Genomic DNA, 25,624 nt, shown 5'->3' with positions numbered 1-25,624 from the left:
ACAGATTTTAGCTCCAAAAACCAGAAGCTGTCTCCCGGCCCTCAGGATTAAAGCATGATGTTTCAGCTCTGAGTGAATTATGTATTAAAGAAGCAGATGCCTCCTTGCCCAAGGCTTTATATGTCCAGCATGGATACACTACAGTCTGCTGGCTTTTTTCCACTTAAACTTGTGTTTAGCAGTGTGCTCTTTGGTGATGAGCTGGACTCCCACTGCACCTCCACTCCGCATTGCCTGGAGAACAGAGGCATAGCTAGGCTAATCAGTGTCTTGGCATCAGGCCTGCTCATCTATTGTGGATGGAGCCAACCACTGACTTGCACAAGTGAGGGATTTAACTGGTTGCCGGAAGCAATGTGGCATTCTGTATGGTTTATTTCAGGAAATAGAGACTAGAGTGACAACCTCTTCCAACACATCAATGCAAAAAAAAAAACAGACAAGTCTGTTTTTTCAGGGGAATGGGTTACAGTGTGTCAAAATAAAAAAAAGGGGGTCATAGTGGTGCTTCAGTTAGCATAATGCTTGCAAACACAAGTGAACAGTGTTTGATAATTTATTTTGTAGGTTGTAAATTCACAAAACAATCAAAGTAATGTCAACATATATACTTCTTTGGCTTTTAAAATGAGTTTTCATCATCAATAAGTCACCTCTGTGTTTCACTGACTGACAAAAGCCAATCAAATGTCACACAGTAGCAAAAAATGCTTCCAAGTTCACCGTTTTTTATTTAAACAGGATTATTCCTCCTGAGATACGAAAAACATTCTTTAACAAGGTAAGCATGGCTAAGACAACAGCAGACGTCACATCAGTGATCATCAACTAGTGGCCCAGGTGCCATATTAGGCCCCTAAAAGCTTCCGATCCGGCCCCGAAAAACATATGGTTTTAAGGGTATCTTTAGTCCCTTTAGCTATTAAATCAACCCTAAAAATGATCAGTATTGAAACAGTTTAATCAGGAATTACTTTGGTTTGACCAATTTTTACAGAACCCCCCCGTCAGCCATCATGATTAAATATGATGCATGAAAAACACATACACATCAGTCATGTTTGCATAAGTAAGTCTGCCGGTCAAATTTTACTTCAGGCTCTTGGAGAGGGACATTTTCCCTGCCTTTTAAATAAATACAAATACTAATACAATAATATGTTAATTATACCAAACTGTTTAGATTTGAAGTCTGGCCCCCACAGTGTCTGTCCAAACAAAATCTAGCCCAGGTACAAATGTAGTTGATGACCCCTGGCATACCTTCTACACGTACAGTGCATTCAGAAAGTATCCAGACCCCCTTTATTTTTAAAATTTTGTTATGGTGCAGCCTGATGCTACGGTTGAAACCATTTTGCTGAAATCATTTTTATTACCTTTGCCAAGGAGGTTATGTGATTGGGTGGGTTTGTTTGTTTGTTTGTTAGCAACATAACTCAAAAAGTCATGGACAGATTTTCATGAAATTTTCAGGAAATGTCAAAAATGGCATAAGGAAGAACTGATTAGATTTTGGGACTGATCCGGATCACCGTCTGGATCCAGGAATTTTTTAAAGGATTCTGTACTATTGGGGGATAGGGCTAATGGCAGTGGTCTGCGCTGTTACCACTTTACACCAGGAGATGGCGGACATGAGTAACTTATTCAAAGTTTTGGAGTTTATAAAGTTTGAAAGACACAGGCCCGGTCGAGGAGACAAGTCGGAGCGTAACAGAGAGAAAGACAGCGAATTGTAATGAGAATACTCAATGCTTGGAGGAACAGAGGAATATTCACCCTCTGCCATGACTTTCAGTCATCCGGTGAGCCCATGGGTGCTTCCGCCATGACAGTCCTCACGTAGTGAAGCCAATGCTTTGCCTCACCATGTCTCCACCCCACCGGGGAAGGAGTAATAGGCAAATTAGATTTTAGGGGTCATCCGGATCACCGTCTGAATCCAGGAATGTTTTTAAAGGATTCTTCACTATTGGGAGATGGGGCTGATGGAAGAGGTCTGCGCTCTCTGAGTGCTTTTCTAATTCTCATTAATCTCCTCTTAGCACCCCATCATGACAAAGTGAAAAAAGAATTTTAGATTTTTTTTTTTTTTTTTGCTTATTTACTAAAAATAAAAACGGAAATATCACATTGACATAAGCATCCAGATCCTTTGTAAATACACTTGAAATTTAGCTCAGGGTCTTCCCATTTCCCTTGATCTTTGCTGAGATGTTTCCACACCTTGATTGGAGACCACCTGTGGAAAATTAAACTGATTGGACAGGATTTGGAAAGGCACACACCTCTCTACAGAAGGCCTCACAGCTACAAAAGCATTTTAGAACAAAAGGTCAGAGGAATGGCCTGCAGAGCTCAGACAGGACTGTTGCAGGGCACAGTTCTGGGGAAGGCTACATAAAAATTTCAAATGGAAGAAGTTTGACACAACCAGGGCTCTTCAGAGAGCTGGTCGTCCAGCCAAACTGACCAATCAGAGGAGAAGGTCCTTCATAAGGAAGTGACCAAGAACCTGCTGCTAACTTTGTATGAGATATAGAGATCCTGTTTGGAGATTGGGCAATGTTCCAGAAGGACAAAAACCAATGCAGCCCTCCATCCATCTGGGATTTATGGCAGAGTTGCAAATGGAAGTCTCTCCTTGGTGAAAAATGTATGAAAGCTTTGCAAAAAAGTCTTATAAGGTCTTGAAAAAACCTATTTTCCTTATCTGCAGTTTAAAACTGAAGGATACTTGATTTAATAATATTCCTCAGATTAAGGAAGCACATGTAGAAAGTATTCAGAGAGTTTGAAACAGTAAATGTTTAGTAGCTTTTTAATAAATGGCAAATTGTTGCATTTAGTGTAGATGCTAGAGAAAATAGGAATAGAAACTTAATTGGCACTGTATATATCTAGACAGCAATTGCATCAGTAATCAATACATTATAAACACAATTAACAACAACCTGATAAATAAATGATCATCAAACTCAATAAATCATCATTAAACCCAATAAAAATAATAATGAAAAAGCACAAAAGTCCAGTTCAGCACTGCATCCATCGCCCTGGAGAGAAAGCTGTCTTTATGACCCTCCGCCTGTCTGAAGGAAGGCTGTCAACAATGCTGTGGCCAGAGTGGAATCATTCCTGATGTTTTCTTCAGAAGATGCCTAAAATCAGTAGTTCTCAAATGGTGTGGCAAGGCACACTGGTGATCACTGAGGCAAGTCTAGGTGTGCCTTGTGAATTTGTATAACCATACATCATTACTCAAACTATAAAACAACTAAAGAAACTATAACAAGTTTTAAAGAGGCTATTTTGCTTGGATATGAATATGGTGTGCCTTGAGCAAAAGTTTGAAAACCACTGTCTAAAATGATAATATCTCCATCAGCTCACTAGACTTCTCCTCACACATTCGACTGCTCTGTTTCAGTGAAATTAACTCCACTGTCCACTTACCCCTGCTGTCTCTAAGCATCACTGCCATCAACAGTTTATTATAATACCATTATGCTCGCTGCACTTTGGGGTGTGAGAGCGGCACACACTGATTTTCCTCTCTGGGCCATTTGCTTGTTCTGGGTCTTTAACTGTTAAATATAATTAATTAGCTAAGGCAGATAGTGTTATTTAATCATATTTTGTTAGACCTCTGAAATTGGCAGAGAAGCCTTTACCTGCAAATGCCTTTACTCTCGATTCCACAACACAGTCTTAATTAAAACTCTTGGCACCAATTGTCTTCACTGCCTCTGAACATAATGTTCATAGTTGGCAGCCAAGATGCCAAGATGCCACAGAAAGCTGGCTCTTGCTCTCAGTGGGAAGTTTTTAAGTCGGCCTACTTTGGGCCAACGCCATGGAGGGGTGAAAATGCAGCTTCGCCTACTCAGGAACATTCCCAATACTTGGATGTGAGCCCTCTCCTTCATGTGTCATTGGGAGCCCATATGCTTGTTAGAGAGTGTGTGGGTTGTTTGCTGAGAGGGGAGGAGAATCAGGGGAGGTGTTTTCCCAGACAGGCATCGATCTCCCAAGGGTGTTCTTGCGGCTTCTCCGGCTTCCTCTCCTCCTAATCCCACCGGGCAGAGCAGGGTGCAGGGATAAATTGCACAACATCATGAGGTTGTGAGGCAGGGCCAAGGAAACGAGGATGGGCCTGGAAAAAATGTGTCCCTTTCCATATGTGAATGAAATTTTAGAGTGCTTTTTCAGGGTGAGAAATGACAGGCACAAAGCTCGGCCTTGTTGTTGATGTGGTGCTGTGCCTTGCTTGTGGCTGGCTGAGGTGATTACTGCTGTGCAGAACATGCTGTTCCAGGATCAGCCTGAAGCCTGAAGCCAGCCACGCTGCCTCTGGAATGTCTGGTATGGGGACAACGCTGCAGTCAGCCTGGAAGGGACCGAACACATATGTAGTTTTCAAACTTGTGCTGCCCGGGCCTTCCTGTCTGTCATTCTGCCTGTCACCCTGTCACTCTGTCTTTCTCTCTGCATCTTTCTCCTCCTCACAGTCTTGTTTCTCTGGAGATTCCTGCTGGGAGCCTCTCGATCCGATCATTTGTCTTCTTGAAACTCACAATTACTTTTCTTTCACTTCAAGTGTAATCAAGACACATTGTGTAATCTTGTGAAATCCTGGCCCTCTGGAGAATAACTTGTTAAAAAGCATCATGATACAATTGGCTTCTCTCTCCAGCATTGGTTGGATTTTATGATGGCCAAATGAAAATGAAAATATAATAAATAATTCCCCATTTACCAAATAAATGTCTCAGCCTGCAGACTTTTAACAAAAACAAACTATTATCGTCATGGCATTTTGACCATCTGATGCCACTGATGTTCAACATGAAGTCATTCCATGACACACTGTGACACATCCTCGTGCATTTAAGAGTGTGCTATTTTTGAAACAAATTTCTCAACATTAGTAATGTCTGAGTGCACACTGTGTGGCTGTGTTGTGCAACTTTTAAGTACAGCTCCTGTCCATGGACATTGCATGGAGAGAGGGTGAGGTTCCAGGGCAAACTCAGCCACATTACTAGTTGTGAAGTTGGTCAAAGACTGTATTTGCCATCATCTAGTTTAAACTAGAAATCAAATGTGACAAATAGAATCCTTCCCTGATAGCTTTAATGAAACCTGGATCACAAGCTTTGTCTCCTTGTTAAGGGACAATTCATTATTCAGCTGCTGGATATTTCATTCATTCCGGCATGTCTTCGTAGGCCATCCTGATTACCTATGGGTGATTAAAATCTGCAAGAACTGGCTTCCCAACTTCCAGACTTTATCAGAAAGTACTGCTGAATATGTGTGTGTGAAAGGAAAAATAGGACTGCCTGTCAGAGTCCATGAATAAGTAATATTGCCCCCTCAGCAACCATCAACATAACAGGTGTGAATGTGCAAAAAAAAAAAACCCACTTCAGCTGAGTATTTCATTATTATAGAAACATGTGAATATAGTCCTTTTTCTGGATTAACAGAGGTTAAAAGTTTAGGCATGGTGCTAAGCTTCAAAATCCTCCAATTTTAACCCAAATCTTCTGGTATTTCTGATGGAAATAATCAGCCAATGGGATTTGAGCACCTGTGACAGTGTGCCCGCCCTGCTGTCAGATTTGGTGAGTGGGTGGTGGGGTGGATGAAGGGGCGGAATCCCCCTTGGTCAGTGTAGCAGAATTACGCACACGGCTCTGACCAGGGCTGTCTGCCCGGAGCAGCGTGTCTGCGGCGCTCAGGCTTGGCAAATGCGATTTGAGATGATAACATGCGAGTGTTTTATGTCTCCTCTCTTTTTCGTCCTGGCCCCTGTAAAAGCCCCCTTTCACCTGGCTCCTCTTGGATTAAAATCTAGGGTTACCTAATCTCCTTTAATCTAAACTAAATCCGTCTAATCGCTGTAGAAAATTACGCTCATTGAGGTATTGCCCGCAAATAATCAGCAGAGGTGACACCTCCTGCCTGCGCGCTGTGAGGTGTCCCTGGAGGGCATTTGGACGCTGCGCACGTTTCACGGGACAAATTATTACGCACAGAAACAGCTTAGACACTATGCTTAAAAGACAAAAACCTTGTTTGAAGATTGTGCAGGAATTTCCCCGCGCGCAGTTCTCACATTGTCTCGTTTCACCTCGACTTGACGTGGAGGCTGGCACACAAAGCCGTGTGACGCTCCGCCAGAAAGGTCATTATGCAGAGTTTTAGTTAAGAATTTTAGCGTCCCCCTTCTCAGTTCACACTAGAGATAGTGATGAGAGAGCGGAAGAGAAAGAGAGGGAGAGTTTGGGGTTTCGCTGTAATCATGTTCGGAGAGTATTGATTTCGCGAGCGCACTCCAATTGGCAGCATCTCCACTACAGCGCCGGCGCGTCATCCTCGGTTCACATCGACGGAACGAGTTGTAAGCAAATGAGAACATGTGTGGGATCTGAGAGAGTGAGGAAAGGCAAGGGGGAAAGAAGGAAGCGAGAGGAGGAGTGATAAAAGCCAGCTTTATCAGCCTGACAAGTGGATACGATATTTGATTCCGGGACTATTTTTTTTTCTTCTTCTTCTTCATATTTTCCAGACTGGGAATTTATCGATTTGTCACATGCGCACGCCTCTTCATTATAATTGCAGACAGTTGGGTGCTGTTCAGGCTGAATGGACTTGAGTGTGCCGCTGCCAGCTTAATCCGTGCAGACTGGAAGATTTAATAATTCACGGTAATCACGCATTATCGCCTCAGTGGATGCTCTCTACACAGCCCCGGTGATTTTTTTTTCACCCCCTCTCTCTCCATTCTTCCTGTTGTCTTCTGGAGGATTTATCGACGGCTGCTTTGCCAATATGCTCTTTATCTGAGATATCATCTGTTGCTGCAACTGGATTGAAATGCCCCCATGACTGGCTCAGACACGCGTTTCAGTCTGACTGACTTGAGGTGATGTGGGCTGAATGAGACGCGTTTTAATCAACATTTGATATTTAACACCAGGTAAAATGGACGAGAAATTACTATTACTTTTATTACTTCTCTTATCTCTCCACGTGAGGCTGTGATTTCGCTTTTATTCACCATGCTCATTCTACACATCTGAATTGCCTCTTATTGATCCAGACTGGGAGCGTAATAGCAGAAATAAGGCGAATTACAACGTGAATTTCACGTGAATTATTCCGAAGATAGTGGGATACTGGCCCCGTGGAGGTATTTCCCTCCTTTGCTCTTCCTTTGATTTATTCCCTTTTTCAACTGAAGGGTAAATGTTGATGATGGAGGACGACGAGCTGGACGCTCATCAGGTTGACTCGGATTTCGAGCCGCAGAGCCGGCCTCGCTCGTGCACCTGGCCGCTGCCATGCCCGGAGGATTTCCCCGGTGGACACGAGGTCAGTGGGGGTCTCCCGCTGGTCAACATCAAGGTGGAACCGGAGGACATCCCGGCTTGCAGAGCGGGGCTCGTAGGTGGAACGCCGGGAGAGCTGAAGCATCCAGCCGGCGCCCCGGCACCCACAGGCGCGACGCACCCATGCCTGGCTGGCGCGGCGCTCGATGTCACCGGACCGCTGCGCAAAGCCAAATCCTCGCGGCGGAACGCGTGGGGGAACCAGTCCTACGCGGATCTCATTACCCGCGCCATTGAGAGCACCCCTGAAAAGAGACTCACGCTGTCACAGATCTACGACTGGATGGTCCGTTATGTGCCCTATTTCAAGGATAAGGGCGACAGTAACAGCTCAGCTGGCTGGAAGGTAAGAAATAAATCACACGAGCCAGCAATACGTTTATTTGACGTGTTAATCACACTGTGTCAAGAGATAATATCAAGTATCATTCCTATTCACAAAGCCGTTATGCTTTTTTCACCCCTCGTGCCATGCACATGTCACCGAGGGATTCCGTGTCTGTTACGCATGAATGGTGCCATGCGTTATCTTGTCTTAGTTCATTACTGCCGCCTGTCATTCTAATAGATCATTGATGGCAGAATGTAATAGACTGAAGTGGAGTCACTCACTGTGTGTATAACAAGACTATGTGCTCATGATGGGCAGCGGCGGCCGTAGTAGTGCATGAAATCCACTCAGCAGCAGCACTGCTTAATGATTAATCTGCTGTGAATAAAGCTGGCAATAAAAATAGAAGTATTCACTGAAATGTAACCCACAGTTCAGTTTGATCATACATCAGGGTGAAAGAGACAGAATCAACAGACGGACACTTGTTGGAGATCACAGGTCAGCTGCCCGCGATGTAAATATTCAGAGGGTTTTTACACAACTGACCACAGTCCACCACCGCTGCTCGTCTGGCCGAGAGCCTAGAGTAACCTCCTGGACATCTGCCCATGTTATCAGCCTCTATTCCCAGCCTCATCTTGTTTCTATTCATTATGGCCATTTGAGGACAGGGGAGAAGAAGCAGGGAGATTAGCAGGGGCAGAAGTGCATGTCCTCATGGCGCACCTTTGCTGAACTTGAGGCCTTGGGATTATACCAGTTAAGATTGCACCTCAAGTCCGTGTGGAAAGTTAGATGCCGGTCTGTCTGCCATTCACTGGTTGTACTAAAGCAGGGCCACGAGAATATCTTCAACTGACTCTGCATGAAGCCACACAAATAGTAGGCTACTTACAGGAAGAGCAAGTGTCACATGATTTCTGCTCATCCTGATCCATCAGAGCATGTCATTCATATACTCCTAGACCACAGTAATGGCATGTGTCCAACAGAATGCGTTCATATTTTTGTCTTCATAGTGTTGTCAGAACTTGTTTTGCATTGTTGCATAACGCAAACTCTCTCGGAGTCGACTCTCCTCACTTGGCCCCGGTCGCAATCACAAGCACCTGACTGACATCTTAAGCCTGCCCCAATAAACTTAACCCTCCTAAGGTGTGTCTCCAGGTAGGCTTTGCTTCATTAGCTGTGCACTTGCACCAAGGAGTCTCAGACCTATGGGCCTCTTTATCTTTAGGGCCAAAGTCTCAGTCTGCTATTTGCGAAACTGCAAATTAAGGGGGGGGGGGGGGTCAGCCAGCAGAGGCAGTCTGAGGTCCAGGGCTATTTCAGGCCACAGGCGAGACATGGGGCCCGTTGGAGGTAATGACGGGGCATTAGGTAAGTCTCTTAAAGCAGGCAGCCATAATGTCAGGAACAGGGCTGACCTGGTTTTCAGTTGGGGACAGAATGATAGTGTAAACATTCACTCAGGAGTCACATGTTTCTTAAAAGAGAGAGACAAACAGCAAATGGATGAGCCATCACTCAAAAGCAGCATGCATGTAAAATAAAACTCACGTTCAACTACCTGGTAACAAACGTAAACTTGTAGCTTGTCAAATCTGAGTCCTATTTGACTTGGGAAGACTTGAAACAGCGCCCTCTAAAATGTATATTTTTTTGGTTATGAGAGAGAAAGAAAGTCCATAGATCTTGTTTTTTTTGTGAGTTAGCAACAAAGCAACAAAACATTACATTCCCATTGTTGCATTAAGGAAGTTGAGGAATGAATTGACACATCCACGTTGTCTGTCTTACCAGGGATCAACAACAAGATTGCACAGCTTGTAAGGTTGACATCATTAAAGCGTATGTGAGGACATTTTAGCTGCTTACAAAACACCCTGTCATAATATTGATGCCTCTTATGAGCTACAAAAGCAGACGAGACTGTCAGCATGATATCTATACAGCTGTTTTATGGATTAAAGCTTACATCATCGTGCAAAAAATGCCTTTATTTGCTGTCAAAGGCTCTAAATGAGTGATACGGTTGACTTTAAAAGACATCAGAATGACATTTTTGGTTTAAAAAAAAGACGTAATAAAGTTGTGCCAATTTAGCCACAAGAGGCGCTAATTCAACACAGACAAAAAGCCCCAAACAGGAGCTTTAAAGTAACAACTTTTTCACTGCATAGTGAAAGTTTTAAAGTCAAGTGAATGGTATAATGGCTTCCAACAGGGAAAAAGTTGCTTATCCCCATACCACAGAGTGCCTGCTTTAAGCATGGTGTAACTTTGGCAGCTTTAAAAGATATTTTGGGCTTTTTATGCCTTTATTTTAGAGAGGAAGACAGTTGATAAGGTATGAAATAGGGATGAGAGAGTGGGGGAAAGAGGCCGCAGGCTGGACTTGAACCCATAATCTCTGATTAAATTGTTAATGTAAAGTTATCCATAGCTGTGACAAGTAGTCTCAAGTTTTCTTGCACATTTAAACCTCTACCTTCAAGCAATATACGCTAACCGTCTTTTATACTTGCGGCAATAAACCCAGTGTTTATAGATTTTCAATTTTTATATCTCTGCTTATTTCTATTCACTTATTTGACACTTTATTTATATTGTTAAATAACTTACTACTTGTAAATATGTTTATACCTTTTACTAGTTTTTAATGCTTATCTATGGTACATTTATTCTTCTGTTGCTTTACCTGTTGATAACTAGCTGCTGTAGCCACAATTTCCCAGTTTGGGATCAATAAAGTACATTTATATATCTATCACCTGCATTCATGGGGTGCAACCTAACAACTAGGCTATCTGCACAAGTTCACACACTGGCCATCAGCTAAAAAGAAGCCAGCTAGCTCTTCTCTTTGTTTTTAATACCATAGCTGATGCTAATAGATGAAGGAGAACAGTGACAAATTATGCTAAGAAGAGAAAAAGAAAGTGACCAAGCAAGGAGCAAGGATTGTTGAGTCCTGTAGGTACAGATTACAATGCTATAGCATAACTGATGCCATTACTGTCATAATCATTGTCTCATGATTAGCAGCATTACTGGGTGCAAAAACTCATGGAACCCAAGTCTCAGGCTTGTATACAAATAATTAAATATAGCCTTATTATGTCAAAACATTATCTCCTGCTGATCTTCAAGTTATCCATCCAGTTCTGGAACCTTACAAACTCATCTCATTTAGCGTGCAATAGATTACTCTCTCTGATGTAGCCATTCAGTCATGGACTATGTACATCATGTTAACATGTACACATAGCCAACATGAAAACAAAAGGCTTTAGATGCCAACACACTGCAATATTGTAACTGTCGGTCAACATGGTCCTCTTCACAATGTCTTAGCCAACATAGCACCCTCTGTCATCAAATACTCATCTGTGAGGAAGGGTAACGTCACTATGTAAGTTCTACAGCGCAGTTACACTCAAAGACCTTTAATGGGCGCCAAAGTGCACAAAACCACATTCCTACTTATTGTTGCTTTAACCTCCTGCGACCTGAGCTTTAGTTTGGAATGCATTTTTAATTTTTTTTTTCACTTATTTTTGATAAGCGGGACCTCATGAGTTGGTTGTGTCAGCCAGTTGGTCTGTTGCTGGGAGTCAGAAAATGATATGTTATTGACAGAGGGATGGTGGACTTCCACAAAAAGTTTTTAAACATATTTAAGACATCCTGATAAAAATCCCCCAAAAATCCATGTAAATCCCTGAAAATTTTCTTGCAAATTCCCCCTAAAATTTCTCACTAAATCCCCCGAATATAACAAATACCTATTTTCCAAACATTTTAGAAACAAATTTCTAAAATTTACATTAAAATGTTGGAAAAAATTTCGAAGCAACTTTCCCCAAGACTCCCAATGAAACTCTTCAAAATATGCAAACATATCCTTAAAACTTCCAGGAAAATTTCCAGACAAATTCCCTGAAAATATCCTTGAAAATTCACTTAAAATGTCATAGCCAATCATCCCAACGTTTCCAGTATATTACTCAAACTTCAGTGGATTTTCTGGACAATTATCTCAAAAAGTCTTGTAGCAGAACTTATTATTATGTTTAAGGAAATGAAATATCCTCATATGTACATGCAGGGTCTATTAATAGATGCCCTGTTTAGTTTTTGTAAAACAACACCACTTTAAACAGGTGCACTCTCATACTTGCAATTTAAACTATCATGTATAACAATCATATTTGACAGCAGCCTCTACAAGCTGAAAACCCTACTCGTATCATCCTTCGCATTTTCATCTCAATCAACAATGCCATGCACGAGCTAATCATTTGATGCAAAACAGGCTGCTTTATTCTGTTGTGACAGGGGAGGAAAAAAACATAAAAGAATTGTTGGTAAGCTGCTGATGAAATAAAATGAAATTAAGTGGTATGGCTCGGCAGATTGCGTAGGAGGTGGGCTGGCAAAGGGGGGGTTTGTGATTGGGGGGGAAGGCAGTGATGTTGGTGGGCGGGGATGACCAACTTAAAGCAAAGGAACCTCTTGAGACACTTGATCCAGCCTGGGGAATGCATGTGGCAATTCGAGGAAAAGATATTTAAAAGCAGATTGTGTTGTAAATGATGTCGCTGTGAATGGTATTAGAGGGGATGTGATGCTGGCGCGATGACAGATTCCAGACAGGCCGTGCATCGAGATGGTACCATTAAGCTCCTATAAATACCTAATGGCTTCTGACTTCTAGGAAGGATGCTGCACTCTGAGGTCATGGCTTCTTAATCAGCTCCTTATTGAAGCCACGTTACGTCTTATTGTGCACTTTTGAACCTGATTACACTTTCCACTCTGCTGGTAGTGGCTGGCCTTTATCTTCCAGAGTCCTATAACTAAGCTGATCGTACAAAGATGTCAGACTAACTAGTGATTGATTCTGATGCCCCGTGTGGTTGTTTTTAATGTCTTTGTGAAAAGATTTCTTCATCTAAGTATGGATGGATTCTGCATTTATGCGTGGGAGAAGCACATGCCAATTGCAACAAAGCGTCTGGGTTGGTGGTGCATTCTGCGTGCATTTCTGTGCGTCTTTGTGGGGCCCTAATGCAGGGGGAGGGGCTGTCTGCTTCTATAGGCATGTGTGTTTGGGCCCGCTCATTGGTCTGACAGCATGTCACTGCAGAGCATGGTGTGTAGACTTGCTCTTGACTTCATAATGCCTCTAATGGTGGGGTTTAAAGGGAACTTGGTGTTGGGATTGCCCTGTAGGCGACCACAAGTTTATTAAATTCAAGGGGGGTTAGATAAGGCTATTGTTATGCAAGTGGGAGGTTTCATGATATATATGTCAACTTGGGATGTGGGAAATACAAGATATTTCAATGCTTTTGGAGCATTAAATTGCAAATGAATGGTTTTCTGCTTGTCCAAATGCCCAACGCATACTTGTTTCTCCATGTGCTTACAACGCAGGGCTTTTTCCGGCACAGGGGGCAGTCAGAGGCCAGGGGATTTCGCAGCAGGTTGGCAAGGGTGCCAGGCAGTCACTCAGACACTTTAATCCAAAGCTAGACTGTTATTTATTAAGTACCTTTACATAGTGGTCTGTTCAGGGCCAGCAGGGCAAAAGGTCACGGGGCTTCCTTTATTGGCAGAAATCAGAGAGGTCAAGGGAGGTGGCACTAAAAAAGAACAGAAAAATGTGACAGGAACCCTAAAAAACAAGAGCTAAAGAAGAGATAGATACACACAACTCCTGTCACCACCTGCAGTAGCTTTTCTAACTACTTTAGATCATATCTGTTTGATTTAAAGGCAAAGACAAAGCAGATTCTCTTAATTCTGCCAGCATGCAGGAGCTCCAGCAGCTGCAGCAGGGAGACACTTGTCAAATATGAGGGATATGAATGTCAAATGTGCAGCAGAGAGTGTATTTGACAGAAGCTTAGCATGAAGTGGAAAGACTTGAAACTTTGAGAGTGTGTAGAGTAGATTGCGCGTGTTTGTGTGTGAGGAATGCATGCTTATGTCGCCTGATGATGGCTGGGGAGTCTGGAGAGACTGGAAACTATCCTAGACTTCAGCTGATTCATATTTTATCCTCCGTCTTGGCTCAGGGGAGCGGAGTAATTTGAGAGTGCGACACACACACCCGCACACTCAGAAAATGAGAGCATATGATGCATGCTGGACAGATTTATGGTGTAGGATTATGAGCACCTTACATCTCCCCTTGGCTTGTGCAGCCAGAGCCAGGTTAGGTTCAGGCAGTATATTCAGGTTGAGTCGGGTGCGTGATGCCAAGAAGCCCCGCGTTCTCGCCGCCTTTCCCCCTGCAGCCTTCAGGCAGCCATGGCAGTTCATTTCTCTCAGAAAATGATTAATGTACATGCAAATTACCAAAGCATGGGCACGCATTCAAATAGGGGAGACAGCAATCAGCAGACAGTAATATGAAAAACAATATAATTCTGCCTTTGATATTACCCTGCTTTCTTTTATCACTCCATCTTGCAGACACTTGTGTTATCACATCTTTAATCTCGCTGCCTTTCTCTTTCACCCCATCCATCTATAAGACATTCTATACATTTTTTCTCTCTTTGTGTTTTTCAAGGGCCAATTGAGGTGAAGAGTCTGTCTATGGCGTCAGGATTTTGAGCTTTAGCGCTCTCCTGCCAGTGATCCAGACTGCCTTAAGCAGCATGCCTCCTCTTATCTAAGAGAAATCTCATATCTCACATTATCTCTGAGATAATAGGATAACAATGCAGGATTTTCCCCAGCTCAACTCCTCTCAGCTACTGGGTCTTTTGGAGCAGAATACAAGAGGGGGATGAGACCGTCAAGTTCCCAATTCAACGGGGTTGAACTAATTTGGATGTTCTTCTCAGCTGAACTGAACTTACCAAGCCTATTACCCATGGTTCTGCAATTTTATTCGACTTTTCACAGCAGTTTGGTGACATTTCTCTGGATATTAAATACTCCTTTCAGTTCCTGAACTGAGGAAAAATAGTGAAGCATGGAGAAATTGTCATTCTTTCCTCATTGCACTTTTTAGGGTGATAGTTTCCCCTCTGGCTCATGCATTCTCTCACACATTTGCACGAATGCAACACACTTGTGCCTCCTCAAACCACCCATGGAGGAACACTCTGTTCCTGGGTGGGGTGAACCAAGTTTGGAGTAGAGGAGGGGGCTAACAGAGAAGCGGAAGCAACTTTCCATGACGCTGTTTTGATCTGTTTTGAAACCATCCAGATAGGCGAGCGATTGGCTCACGCAGAAGGCGTGGCTCTGTTTGGTGAGCGCCTGCTGATTTTTCGGCAAAATGGTTCACAGCTGCAGGGACAGAATGTGTTTCCCTCCGAGGCTGTGCAGGTTTAATGCCAGGGAGATTTGAATGTTGCACCAGTGATGGGCAATTTGGAGACATTGCCTTTGATTTTCAGAGAGAGGGTTATGAAATTGAAGTGTAGGGGAGGGAGCGGGAAGAGGTCTTCTTCAGCTGAGGGGTCTATGTGTCATACAAGAGCTGCTGGACACACTGAGCTCCAGGCATACAACCACAACGCCCACATTTCAATAAAAAGGAAGTAAAAGTTCTCGATCACCCTCCAGTCACTCTCTAGTATCACCGGTATCTCTCCAACCTTTAGATCTTTAATGAAACTCCATATATCTGCAAGCTTGATTATATCACTCTTTCATTCATAGCATTAATACTTCCCAAAATGACTAATGGGCAATAAATGACTCATGATCTAATAACCAGCCTCCATCTCAAAAATGAAACACCTCGGTACGCTGTTTTCTCAATGTAATGCAGCTCAGAAAATGCCTCTTTTTATTACTCATGCTCAATTTATTGAAAAACCTGAATGAGCAGGATCCACACACCAGAAAGGGTTGTTTAAAGGTATGAGATATTTGTCATTTTTCAAATCCACTTCAGTATTATTTTGAAGGAGCTTGCTCTAATACAGAGAGGAGTCTGTCAGTTTCAATCGGATGGCAGCGGATGAAGTTATTTTGTCCCAGAGAAATGTTGTTTGCTTTATAAATGTTGTAAATGGCTTTGGATATTCACTTCAGCGAGCAGCGTGTGAATAAAATGTGTCGGCCCTCGTGGTGCAAAAAAATTTAGTGGCAGCATGCTTGTTGCTCATCTATGTCAGTGTGCATAATGTGTGGATGTTTATGAGCGGATTTCTCTCCCTTTTTCCCCGTGTTGGTCTATGAGTGTATTCATGTGTGTGCGTGCGTGTGAGCGCGTGTGCATGTGGGTGTGTTAGGAGGGGTTGATGGGCTCAGTGGGAGCCCGGGTCCCGGGGGAACAGCTCTCGTTAATAATTCAGACGAGGCTCATTATCAAGGCAGCGCAGATTTCTCCCTGATTCCACCTTAATTGCAGGCAGGCTGCTCCACTCAGGCAGGCGGTAGTCACGCTGGGTCGACTCTCTCTGTCTTTTTCTCCTCCACTACAGGGCCTGCTCTGCTCCGCTCTGTTCTGCTCCGTCTCCAGTACTCACCCCGTCACAGCAAGACGGCCTCAGGCTAACCTACACTGCAATGGCGTACACCTTAATAGCCATAACATACTGTACCATGAGCATGCCATTTATTTAGGCTTAAAGATGTGCCTCATATAGTCCTGATTAGAAACAGACCATGTATGCATAGCTTGGGCATCGTTCTGGAATGTTTCGTTGGCCAAAAAACATGCAAATGTATGATGCTGTGGAACAGCTGAAACAATACGTGTACTAATGTAATACTTTAAAATCCATCATCAATTATTTTATGATCAATTGATTTAAAGAGAAATGATTTTGTTTCATAATTAAAGCTCCTGCAAGAAACTTTTGGTGTTTATCCATTTTGGCGCCCCCTGTGGACAAAGCTCTTATCTTTTTGCCTGTTTTGTCATGTACATGCATAGGCATCGAAAAATCTAATCCTGCCTCTTTGAAACAGTCAGTCTCACTGGGAATCTTTCTCTGGAAAATAATGATACTGGGGAAAAAAATCTCATCGTGATATCTTTCTTAAATAAAATGAAAAATCAAATTTTATTGTTTTAAACCTAGGCCTATTTTGATCTTAGTGCTGCACAATATGACAAAAATGCTTTGAGGTTTAACCCTGCATGGGGCAACCAACCATATATGGTCACTTTGGTCAGCTTCCTTTGTGGCCTCCTGTAACTCTCTGTGATACAGTAGAACCAGCCAATCAGTGTAGGTCAGTCAACATCATGGAAAGTGACATCAGTGACATCTTAACTTACAAAATAACCTACCAACGTGTGACTGATTTTTTTATTTAGACTGGTAGAAAGTTGTTCCCCTCTTTCCTGGCTAGGTTTTATTTTAACAGGGCAAATGTAGGAGCCCATGATATCATCAGACTTGATGGGGAATTACTCCGCCCCCCCAAAGTTACAATGATATAAAACCTCGAGCAGTTCGTCTCAACAGTCTGCTGATGTCACTGCCTTATGTGATTTTTCTTTGTTCACTGTGAGGTGAATTGCCTATATCTATCAGCCATGGTGGCCTACAGGTCATTAAAAGCATCATAACAGAGAGATTTGTACCAGAAAACAGTAAATTTAATCCCCAACTTCTGTCTCTGCTCTGGCGCAGAGCCAGGAAGCTGTGCTCTGATCAGAAGCATTTTTTTAAATTTCATGAGTGGGTGTGGCTTCAGCTCATTCAACAGACACGCCCACACCATCCTGGAGCAGATTTTCAGGACTTTGAAGCTTAATTTTATAAACTTAGAGATGTTTTTCATTACTGAAATTTGGCCTGGTGGTTCATAACACAGTGGCCCGTCATATATCCATCTATTTTCTACAATGCTTATCCCGTTGGTGGTCTTAGGGGGTTGGAGCCTATCCCAGCTTTCATTGGGTGAGAGGTGAGGTGCACCCTGGACTGGTCCCTGGTCAGTGAGTCCTAACAAGCATGTCTTTGGTGGCAGGAGGAAGCTAATTTGATTGTTCCCAAAAAATGTCAACTTCGCATTAAAGATTCTGGGCTTCTGAGAAACCATTCAATGCCAAAGCCCTGTAAGCCACCCCCTCACTCTGTTTATGGATACAACTTTAATGTATTGTAGACATTTTGTATGCTGTTTATCAGTTTGTGTACACCTACCCCACGGCAGCAGACTCGCGCTTCTAAAAACACACTTAAGACATAATCAATCTTGTTGTGATGGTCTTGTTTGCTTCAGTAGCTCACATTGAGCCATCAGTATTAATGTCAGTCTGCTTCATAATAGTAAAAAAAACTCCTCACAGGAGCTTTAATCGTAGATTTTTCATTACTAGGCTGCTGACTGGAGCTGACTGTTTTTAATTCTAAGGAGTAAATGATTAATTGATTATTCTAAATATAACCTCAGCTGACATGGACTACAATAATTTGTTATTGTGTGCTTTATGATCAGATCCATCTACAATGTAAACCATATAATGCCCCCTGATGATGCACCCTACACAGAACCTAATGTGTTTTGTTTTGGTTATGTGCTTTGTGAATTATTATAATGGCGGGTTTATCCTTGAAATAGCCTATAGCGTATTATCATACTGATGACACTGTAGAACGTATGTTGCCATGATTGATATCAGGCTACAATAATACTCCTCTTCATGCCCATCTATAGGCTTATGTAATGCATCTTGTCTTCATAATTTACACTGACTGATGGGCTTCCATTCAGTCCATTCAGTGAATCCCCGCCGAGAGAGCAACATAATGGGCCTGATCTTGTCATATATGTATATGAATATTTCAAATCAAGTCATTGTAACTAGATGGGGGCTTTAGATAAACAACACAGATGCTTCTTCCTCTTTTGCTCTCATTCGAAGATGAAGTGCGCTCCGAGCTGCATTTCTCTCCCGGCCACAAAGCTGGCTTCCCACAAATCACGGTGGCCATATTTCCTAATTCAATTTTTCTCTTCGTCGGATATCTCTTCCTGTATGCAAGGGGATTGATGGCCGTGTGCATGTGTGTAAATGTGTGTTTATGTGCATGCGTATTGCTGTCCCTGAGAAAAAGAGATGATGTATACCGAGCTAAACGGTGTATTTCACAAGCGCTTCATCTCCGGACCTTTTTCCCGGCAGCCACGTGCCGGGTCCCCTTGCTCCCCTCTGCCTGTCCATCAAGCTCCTGTCATGAGCCAAAAGGATTGTGGGAAGGGAAAAAGGGTAGCGTCGATCAGTTTACCTGAGCTTGGCGGTCCTGGCGAGTGATGGAGGGAGCCGCCTCACAAAAGGGAAATGTAGTTAACGTTGACTGATTGGAGCAGGTGGATAGAAAAAAATGGAGGGCAGGAGGGAGAAGGAGTAGCAAGAGTTATGTTGGAGGAAGATGCTTGTTATGCTAATGGATGGTGGATATGCTGCACCCGTGGCTGATGGATGGATCTGTGGAGGTCACCTCAGGGTAGTGGCTGGTCAGGAACTCCTACAGAGCTTTAATGTCTGATCACCTGAAGAGGAAACTGACCTTGGATGGAAGACTACTTTGCATGTGTGGCTGTGTGCATTTGTTTAAAACGAGCCATGTGTGAGCAAATCAGTGTGGGAGCCAGCATATGTGCGGGGATCAGGGCGAGGTTGTCGGGTTAGGAGGTGACTGTGAGGCCAGCTGGGGTTGAAACGGGGGGAAGGGGGTGTGTTTTTGGATAGGGGTGGTATTTCTCCCTCCCTGACTGGATTTGTATGTCACTGGCATGAATCTGGGTCAGGACACTGGGTCCGGTGTTTAGTATGCTGACCGTGTGAGGTCTGAACTCAGAGTCTGCTCATAGCCCTGAATGAACCCAGCACGTCTGCCTTGCTCTCCCCTTTTTCCTCCATTTTTTTCATCTCAATCTCCCCCTTTTCTCTTTCCCCCTGGAGCTTTTTTTCTCCCCAACCCTTTCCTCTGTCTCTCTGCCTTTTTTCTTTTCCGTACCCCGGGCATTTTTTTTCATACCCTTCTTTCTGTCGTGCTCTCTTTTTCACTGTCAGTCACTCAAGGCCTTCTCTCCTCTCCTCACTTGTTCTATTTCACACTTGCAGTCCTCCCCACAAAGTAGCCCTTTTTATCACTCATTTCCCTCTTCCCTCGCTCATTTCTCCTGCTCCTTTCATGTGCTTTTGAAATCCCCTTTTCATCTTTAGCTCCCTCTCTCTCTTGCCTGCTCGCTCCCTCACACACGCACTGGCTCATTCAGTCATTCTTTTATTATCCCAAAACTAAAGTGATAAATGGCTCTCTTTCTTCTCTGTAAATGTCACTCGGGGAATTGTCTCTGCTCATTGATTGACTGGAGTAGAGGGACGGCCACACATGCACATGCGCCAGTTGCTCTCACGTGCACCAAAAAAGAGAAAGACAGGGAGAAACGGGGAAATGATTTATCATTAGAGGTGCAGCTTGGTGGGGCGCTGCAGCCGTCAGGGTTAACATCTGGCCCTGGCAGGTCCGGCTTTTCTCTCAGAGGCTGGTGCATCATTTGAAGAAGTTGTGCGGTTGGTTTATAATGAAGCATCAATTCTCTGCAGGATTTGGCATTCACAGGAGTGCTGGGAAGCTGGAGCTCAACGAGGGATCAATCACAGTTAAACAATCCGAGCTGGCAGGGCCAGGCCGCTCTTCCATTCCTTTTCTTTCTAAAGTGACGTGACACAGAATGCATAAGTGTTTCACCCAGTTTATCCTTAACTGTCAGGACAGTGCCAGCCAAGGAAATAAGCATTAAAGCTGGAGCAGACAGTGCCCCACGTGTGTATGTGTAAGTAAGCTGGGGTTAATAATGCTCAGTCATTTTCTTAATGTCTCATTCACCCTGCCTCAGGCGCCGGAGCTTGATAAAGGTCAAGACTACTGGTGGTTACATGTCATCTTCCCTTATTTCATTCTCTTCGCTGCACAGCAGGGAGGAGAAGGAGGGGGGAACAAGTGGAGAGGAGAGTCCGGCGATGATGCTGATCCGTGTCTTCATTCTCAGAACCAGAATAAAGAGATTTAATAGGGAGACAGTGAGGAGACGGGGCCGGCCGGCGCAGTCAATGAAGATAGGATGAAAATATTAAATTGATAGAAAGACAGAGATAGACAGACAACGAGAGGAAGTGAGGAAAATGGAAGAGGGAGAAAAAAAAGAATAGTAAGAGAGTAGATTATAGAGCTTCCAAGCAGGACTGGAAGCCAGACTTGGCTGCACTTCAGCTACACTCTGCACACTTCAGCTCAAGTGTGCGTCCATTAGTGCACTCCCGTTGCACTCAGGAAACCGTGCGCTTGGAGATGCAGCTCACATGCACACATGGAGAATTTCTTCTCCTCTCTTCATACGTGCAAAGACATATGCTGCGGTTAGCTTACAGTAGCCGGGGCCTTCACGCACATTTACTCCACACACTGACCCAGTCTTGCCCCTGTCTCCCTGTGCCTCTCCCTCTTCTGAGCACACATCCACAATCCCTTCACCGAGCCACCAGATTGCTTCCCGTCAAAATAAATAATTAAATGCGCGCAATAACAGCTTCCGAAAAAAGATCCCTCAATTAGCACAAAATGGGTAAATGGCGTGGAGTAGGGGCTGCGGCTGGGGGGAGTGGTATTTCGGGAACACACGCACGCACATAAACACACAAATCTATTACATAAGGAATGTCATTCGCCAAGAAGGTTTCTAACGTAGTTGTGCAATGGTAATTTACCCCCCTCCTCTTCTTCAGCAATCAGCTTAGAGACGTCTTTTCTCAAATCCTCACAAGTGATCCGTGCCCGACGAGCAGCCTGGGAGAGATCTAGATGAGCGCCGAGGAGGTGCAAGAGGTTCAGCGGAGGGGATGCTGCTGGGGTCAAGGCTGTGTGTGAATGTGTGAGTGTGTGTATGAAGGAGGCTGTCTGTGTGTATTTCCTGGGCTGTGTGTCTGGAATGGTGATTAGGAAAAGGTTGCAGCTCATCCAAAGGAAACAGTGACTGTGTGTGTGAGAGAGAGAGAGGTTCCCCTTCCTCCACTGTGTATGTGTACACTTACAGCCAGTGGTTAGGGTTGTGTGTTAAAGGTGTGACGTTACCTGCCTTTAATAAGAGAGCTGAAACTGTTTATTAGGATGGTTGAAAACAGTGATTGGAGTGGTTTGGAGTCGAGCTCTATCTCCTGTTTGATCATGATGATCAGTAATTACATGGGAATTTCCAAATCCCAGAATGATTTAGTTTTTAATAGGAATGCAGCTGATAATTATTTTGATTTTGGCTTAATCAGTTTCTTATCCAGACCAAATAGTTTAATTATTACTGTATGCAACTTTCAGTTGGGACACTACTTGAGCCGCTGTCTGTCTGTGTCTACTGGACAAAAATGTTTTATACTTTAAATTCTAGGCTGATGTAGCTGATCAGGAACTGTAAAATTATTATATTGACACCATACACTCAAGGGTTATTTGGACAAATAATCAGACATGGCAAGCCTCAACTCAAATTTCTCAGGGACTTTCCTCATTATCTTGGGAAAACCAGTTTTGCTATCCAGTAAAAAGAAGTTGCATATGTTGGAATCTTGAGACAAAGATTGAAATTTACTCATAATTACAAAAAGGTAAGAATGTACCATATGTCCAGTCAGGACGTCCTACAGAATGGGCTGGGCCCCTGAAAAGCCCGGAAAATGGGCCCACCCCAGCTGAGATTTATTGATGATGTCAATACATGTGTGTTGGAGCAGTTGCATTGGTGCGAGCATCTTGGCTAACGGTTACTTCATTTTGGAACAGAAAGTGTGTGAGGCTATTATTGGGTTGTGATGTTGGGACTATTTATTCGTGATACTTTTAAACTCCTTCATAGCAGGTTTGCTATCCGATTTTGTTACTTCCTTTTGTTGTTTTTAACCCATTTTTGCTGTCTGTCACACTTTTCCCCAACTTTTTTTTAAACCCATATTTGCCACTTTTGATCCATTTTTGCCTCTTTTCACCCATTTATGCCACTTTTTTCAGAACTTTTATCACATTCTTTCCCCCCACTTTTTTCCTATTGTTTGGCCACAGTTTTGTACCGTCATGCCCATTATTTCAACTTTTTTGCAGCTTTTGACCACAGTTGCCACTTCCTCCATTTTTGCAACTTTTTGCCCATTTATGGCGCGTATATGGGCATCTTATTGCCATTTTTGCCCCTTTTTTTGCACTTTTTTGACCATTGTTTTATCATTATATGGTCATTTTTTTCCCACTTTTCACCTCTTTTATTTATTTTGGCACTTTTACCCCAAGAGCTCAAGTGTTTGTCACCCTTTCTTCACTTTTTTCCCCCCACTAAAACCATATTTTGCCACTTTTTGCCTTCTGTTTTTGCACATTTTTGCCACTTTATGCCCCTCGTTTCCACTTTTTTGCAACTTTTGATCGTAATTGCACTCTTATTTGCCACTTTAAATCTATTTTTGCCACTTCATGCCCATTTTTGCTGCTTTTGCACCCCCCATTTTTGCCACTTTTTTCCCATTTATGCCACTTATTTTGCCACTTTTATCAAATTTTTGCCAGTTTTTGCTACTGTTTGGCCACAGTTTTGTCCCATTATGCCCATTATTTCAACCTTTTTGCAACTTTTGACCCTGATTGCCACTTCCCCCATTTTTGCAACTTTTTGCCCATTTATGGCACTTACATTGGCATTTTAATCCCATTTTTGCCTCTTTTATGCACTTTTTGTCCATAGTTTTGTCATTATATGTTCATTTTTTGGTGTTTTTTTTCTGCTTTTTTTGTTTTTTTGCCACTTATTTTGCCACTTTTATCACATTTTTGCCAGTTTTTGCTACTGTTTGGCCACAGTTTTGTCACTTTTCACTCATGCCCCTTCCACACGGAGACGAATTCAGGTGTATACGCGAACGTTTTTTGTCGTATCGGCATTTCATCCACAGAAACGGCGTTTTGGGTGACTGTAAACAATACTTTTTGAAAATGGGTCCCAGAGTGCATAAATCCCTGAACGACTACTGTTTCGTCTCCGTATGGATGGCTATCCGCATCTTTCTTGAAACAATTACGTCACACACAGCATAGCTCCCTTAAGGCACCTGTGCGGGTCCAGCCAAAACAATAATATCGGACTAATATTGTGTTCGTGCTGCAGGAGCTACTGAGCTTGTTATGGCTTTTACAGAAAAATCTAGTGCTCCTTTACCACCACCGCGAAACGCATACACCATATGTTCTTAAATCCAACAAGGAGAACAACCAGAAGGGCAGCTTGAACAAAGTTTGTGTCAGTTTCTCTGTGATGTTCTTCTTCTCTTTTGGTGCATTTCGTTGGCAACAACACTGCGCCATGTACAGGCATGGCATATGCACTACAGCGTTTTCAGTCATTTCCAGTGGTTTCCAGTGGTTTCATGCTTATGCGGATATTTCCTGAAACAGTCCCGTCTTTACAGAAAACTTTTTCAAAACAAAACGGCAATATATTGTTTCGTCTCCATATGGACAGGGCTTCACTTGTGCCACTTATTTTGCCACTTTTATCCCATTTTGCCACTTTCCACCAATTTCTGCCAGTTTTAACTCATTTTTACTGATTTTACCCAGCTCATTCCTCTATTCACAATCTTGTAATTATTGTCCATTAAAGTTGTTGCAGTTTTTTCTGCTCTATTTTCTGCCATCCTGAAATGTATGCACATTATGGCTTAGCTATGAAGTCTGACATTACTTTCCTAATTGTTTAGCTCAGTGTGCCCATCCACTTTTTTATCAATAAAAAGGTAATTCTGTTTTGAGAAAAGGTTTGCATCCTGTAAAGGTTATATTGTAGTGTAGCATAAAAAATAAAATTTGTGGTGCTTTGATGTGGTTATTATTGAGGTTGAATATAAAATATGGTTATCGCAGCTTAACTTTATGATGGACCATGATTTTGCTGACCTCCATGGGCCCCCAGTTTGGCTGGGCCCCAGAGAGCTCTTCCCTTTATCCCACCTCATGGGCAACCTTGTGTCCACTTTAGGCTTCCTTACATTATAACATTTTGCCACATTTTTTCCTGGCACACATTTGTGACCAACTGGAAACAGAACCTGGCCCACTTTTGGGTCCCGACCCACCAGTTGAGAACCACTGATCTAGTGTTTACCCAGCATTAGACTTCCTCTGGTTGTGACCCCAGAATTGTAACTCTTTCAGTGCATACATCAATCATGACTATAGGTAGTAGTCACTGTTATATCTTGTATGATTAATTGGTTAATACAAATATTTTTCTGTGTATCAAAAGTTCAGCTTTCCCTGAATCGACTAATTGTTTCAGCACAAGACTTTGGATTCCAGTCTAAATCCAGACAAAACCCATGTGCCACTTTTTAAAGACACAAAGGCTTCGGTGGCCTTGTTTGCCTCGTAGCTGTCAAATTCTCTTCTGCTCTTGATTTCTCACATGTTCTTCCTCTCATTCTCACATGCCAGATTCATTTTCTGACATCTTGCCATCCAAGAAAAACCTTCAATCTTCCAAACAGAGCTGGAACAGCGCCAGATTGTTCAGTTGTCATCAGCAGGGCTAAAATGCTAAACTACACTCACAGCAGGTGCCAAAACTCAGCTCACAAATGTTTCACTGGGACAAATGTATTACAGAATTGGCCTAATCTCCGTGTGATGAATGCTGCTACAGTACTGCAAACAGATGGATCCCTGAACCTGAAAAACCTTCTGTGAGTAAGCAAACTAGGGGGAGATTTAGCACTTGTGCTAACATGGCTAGCTTTGCAGGAGTTGTTCTGTTTGTTAAATGTCAGGCATGTTGATTCTGGTATTCAGCATAGGGCATCACAGCACAGGTCACAGACCTTCAGGGATGGAAGGAGATCAGAGGGATCACTCTG

At 43.0% G+C, this 25,624-nt stretch overlaps 1 protein-coding gene across 1 annotated transcript in view; it reads left to right on the top strand.

Moving 5' to 3' along the window:
• Window positions 1-6,453: 6,453 nt before the first annotated feature.
• LOC121513217 (forkhead box protein O6-like) overlaps window positions 6,454-25,624 on the top strand; it is a 43,635-nt gene continuing 24,464 nt past the window's right edge. The window contains exon 1 of the mRNA XM_041792813.1: window positions 6,454-7,749. Within this exon, the coding sequence (XP_041648747.1) occupies window positions 7,261-7,749 (489 nt within the window). The 5' untranslated portion in view covers window positions 6,454-7,260. The remainder of the gene's footprint in view (window positions 7,750-25,624) is intronic.

The sequence above is a fragment of the Cheilinus undulatus genome, linkage group 8, assembly GCF_018320785.1.
Source record: "Cheilinus undulatus linkage group 8, ASM1832078v1, whole genome shotgun sequence".
Taxonomy (NCBI): domain Eukaryota; kingdom Metazoa; phylum Chordata; class Actinopteri; order Labriformes; family Labridae; genus Cheilinus; species Cheilinus undulatus.
This window is presented reverse-complemented; position numbering and strand designations above follow the sequence as displayed.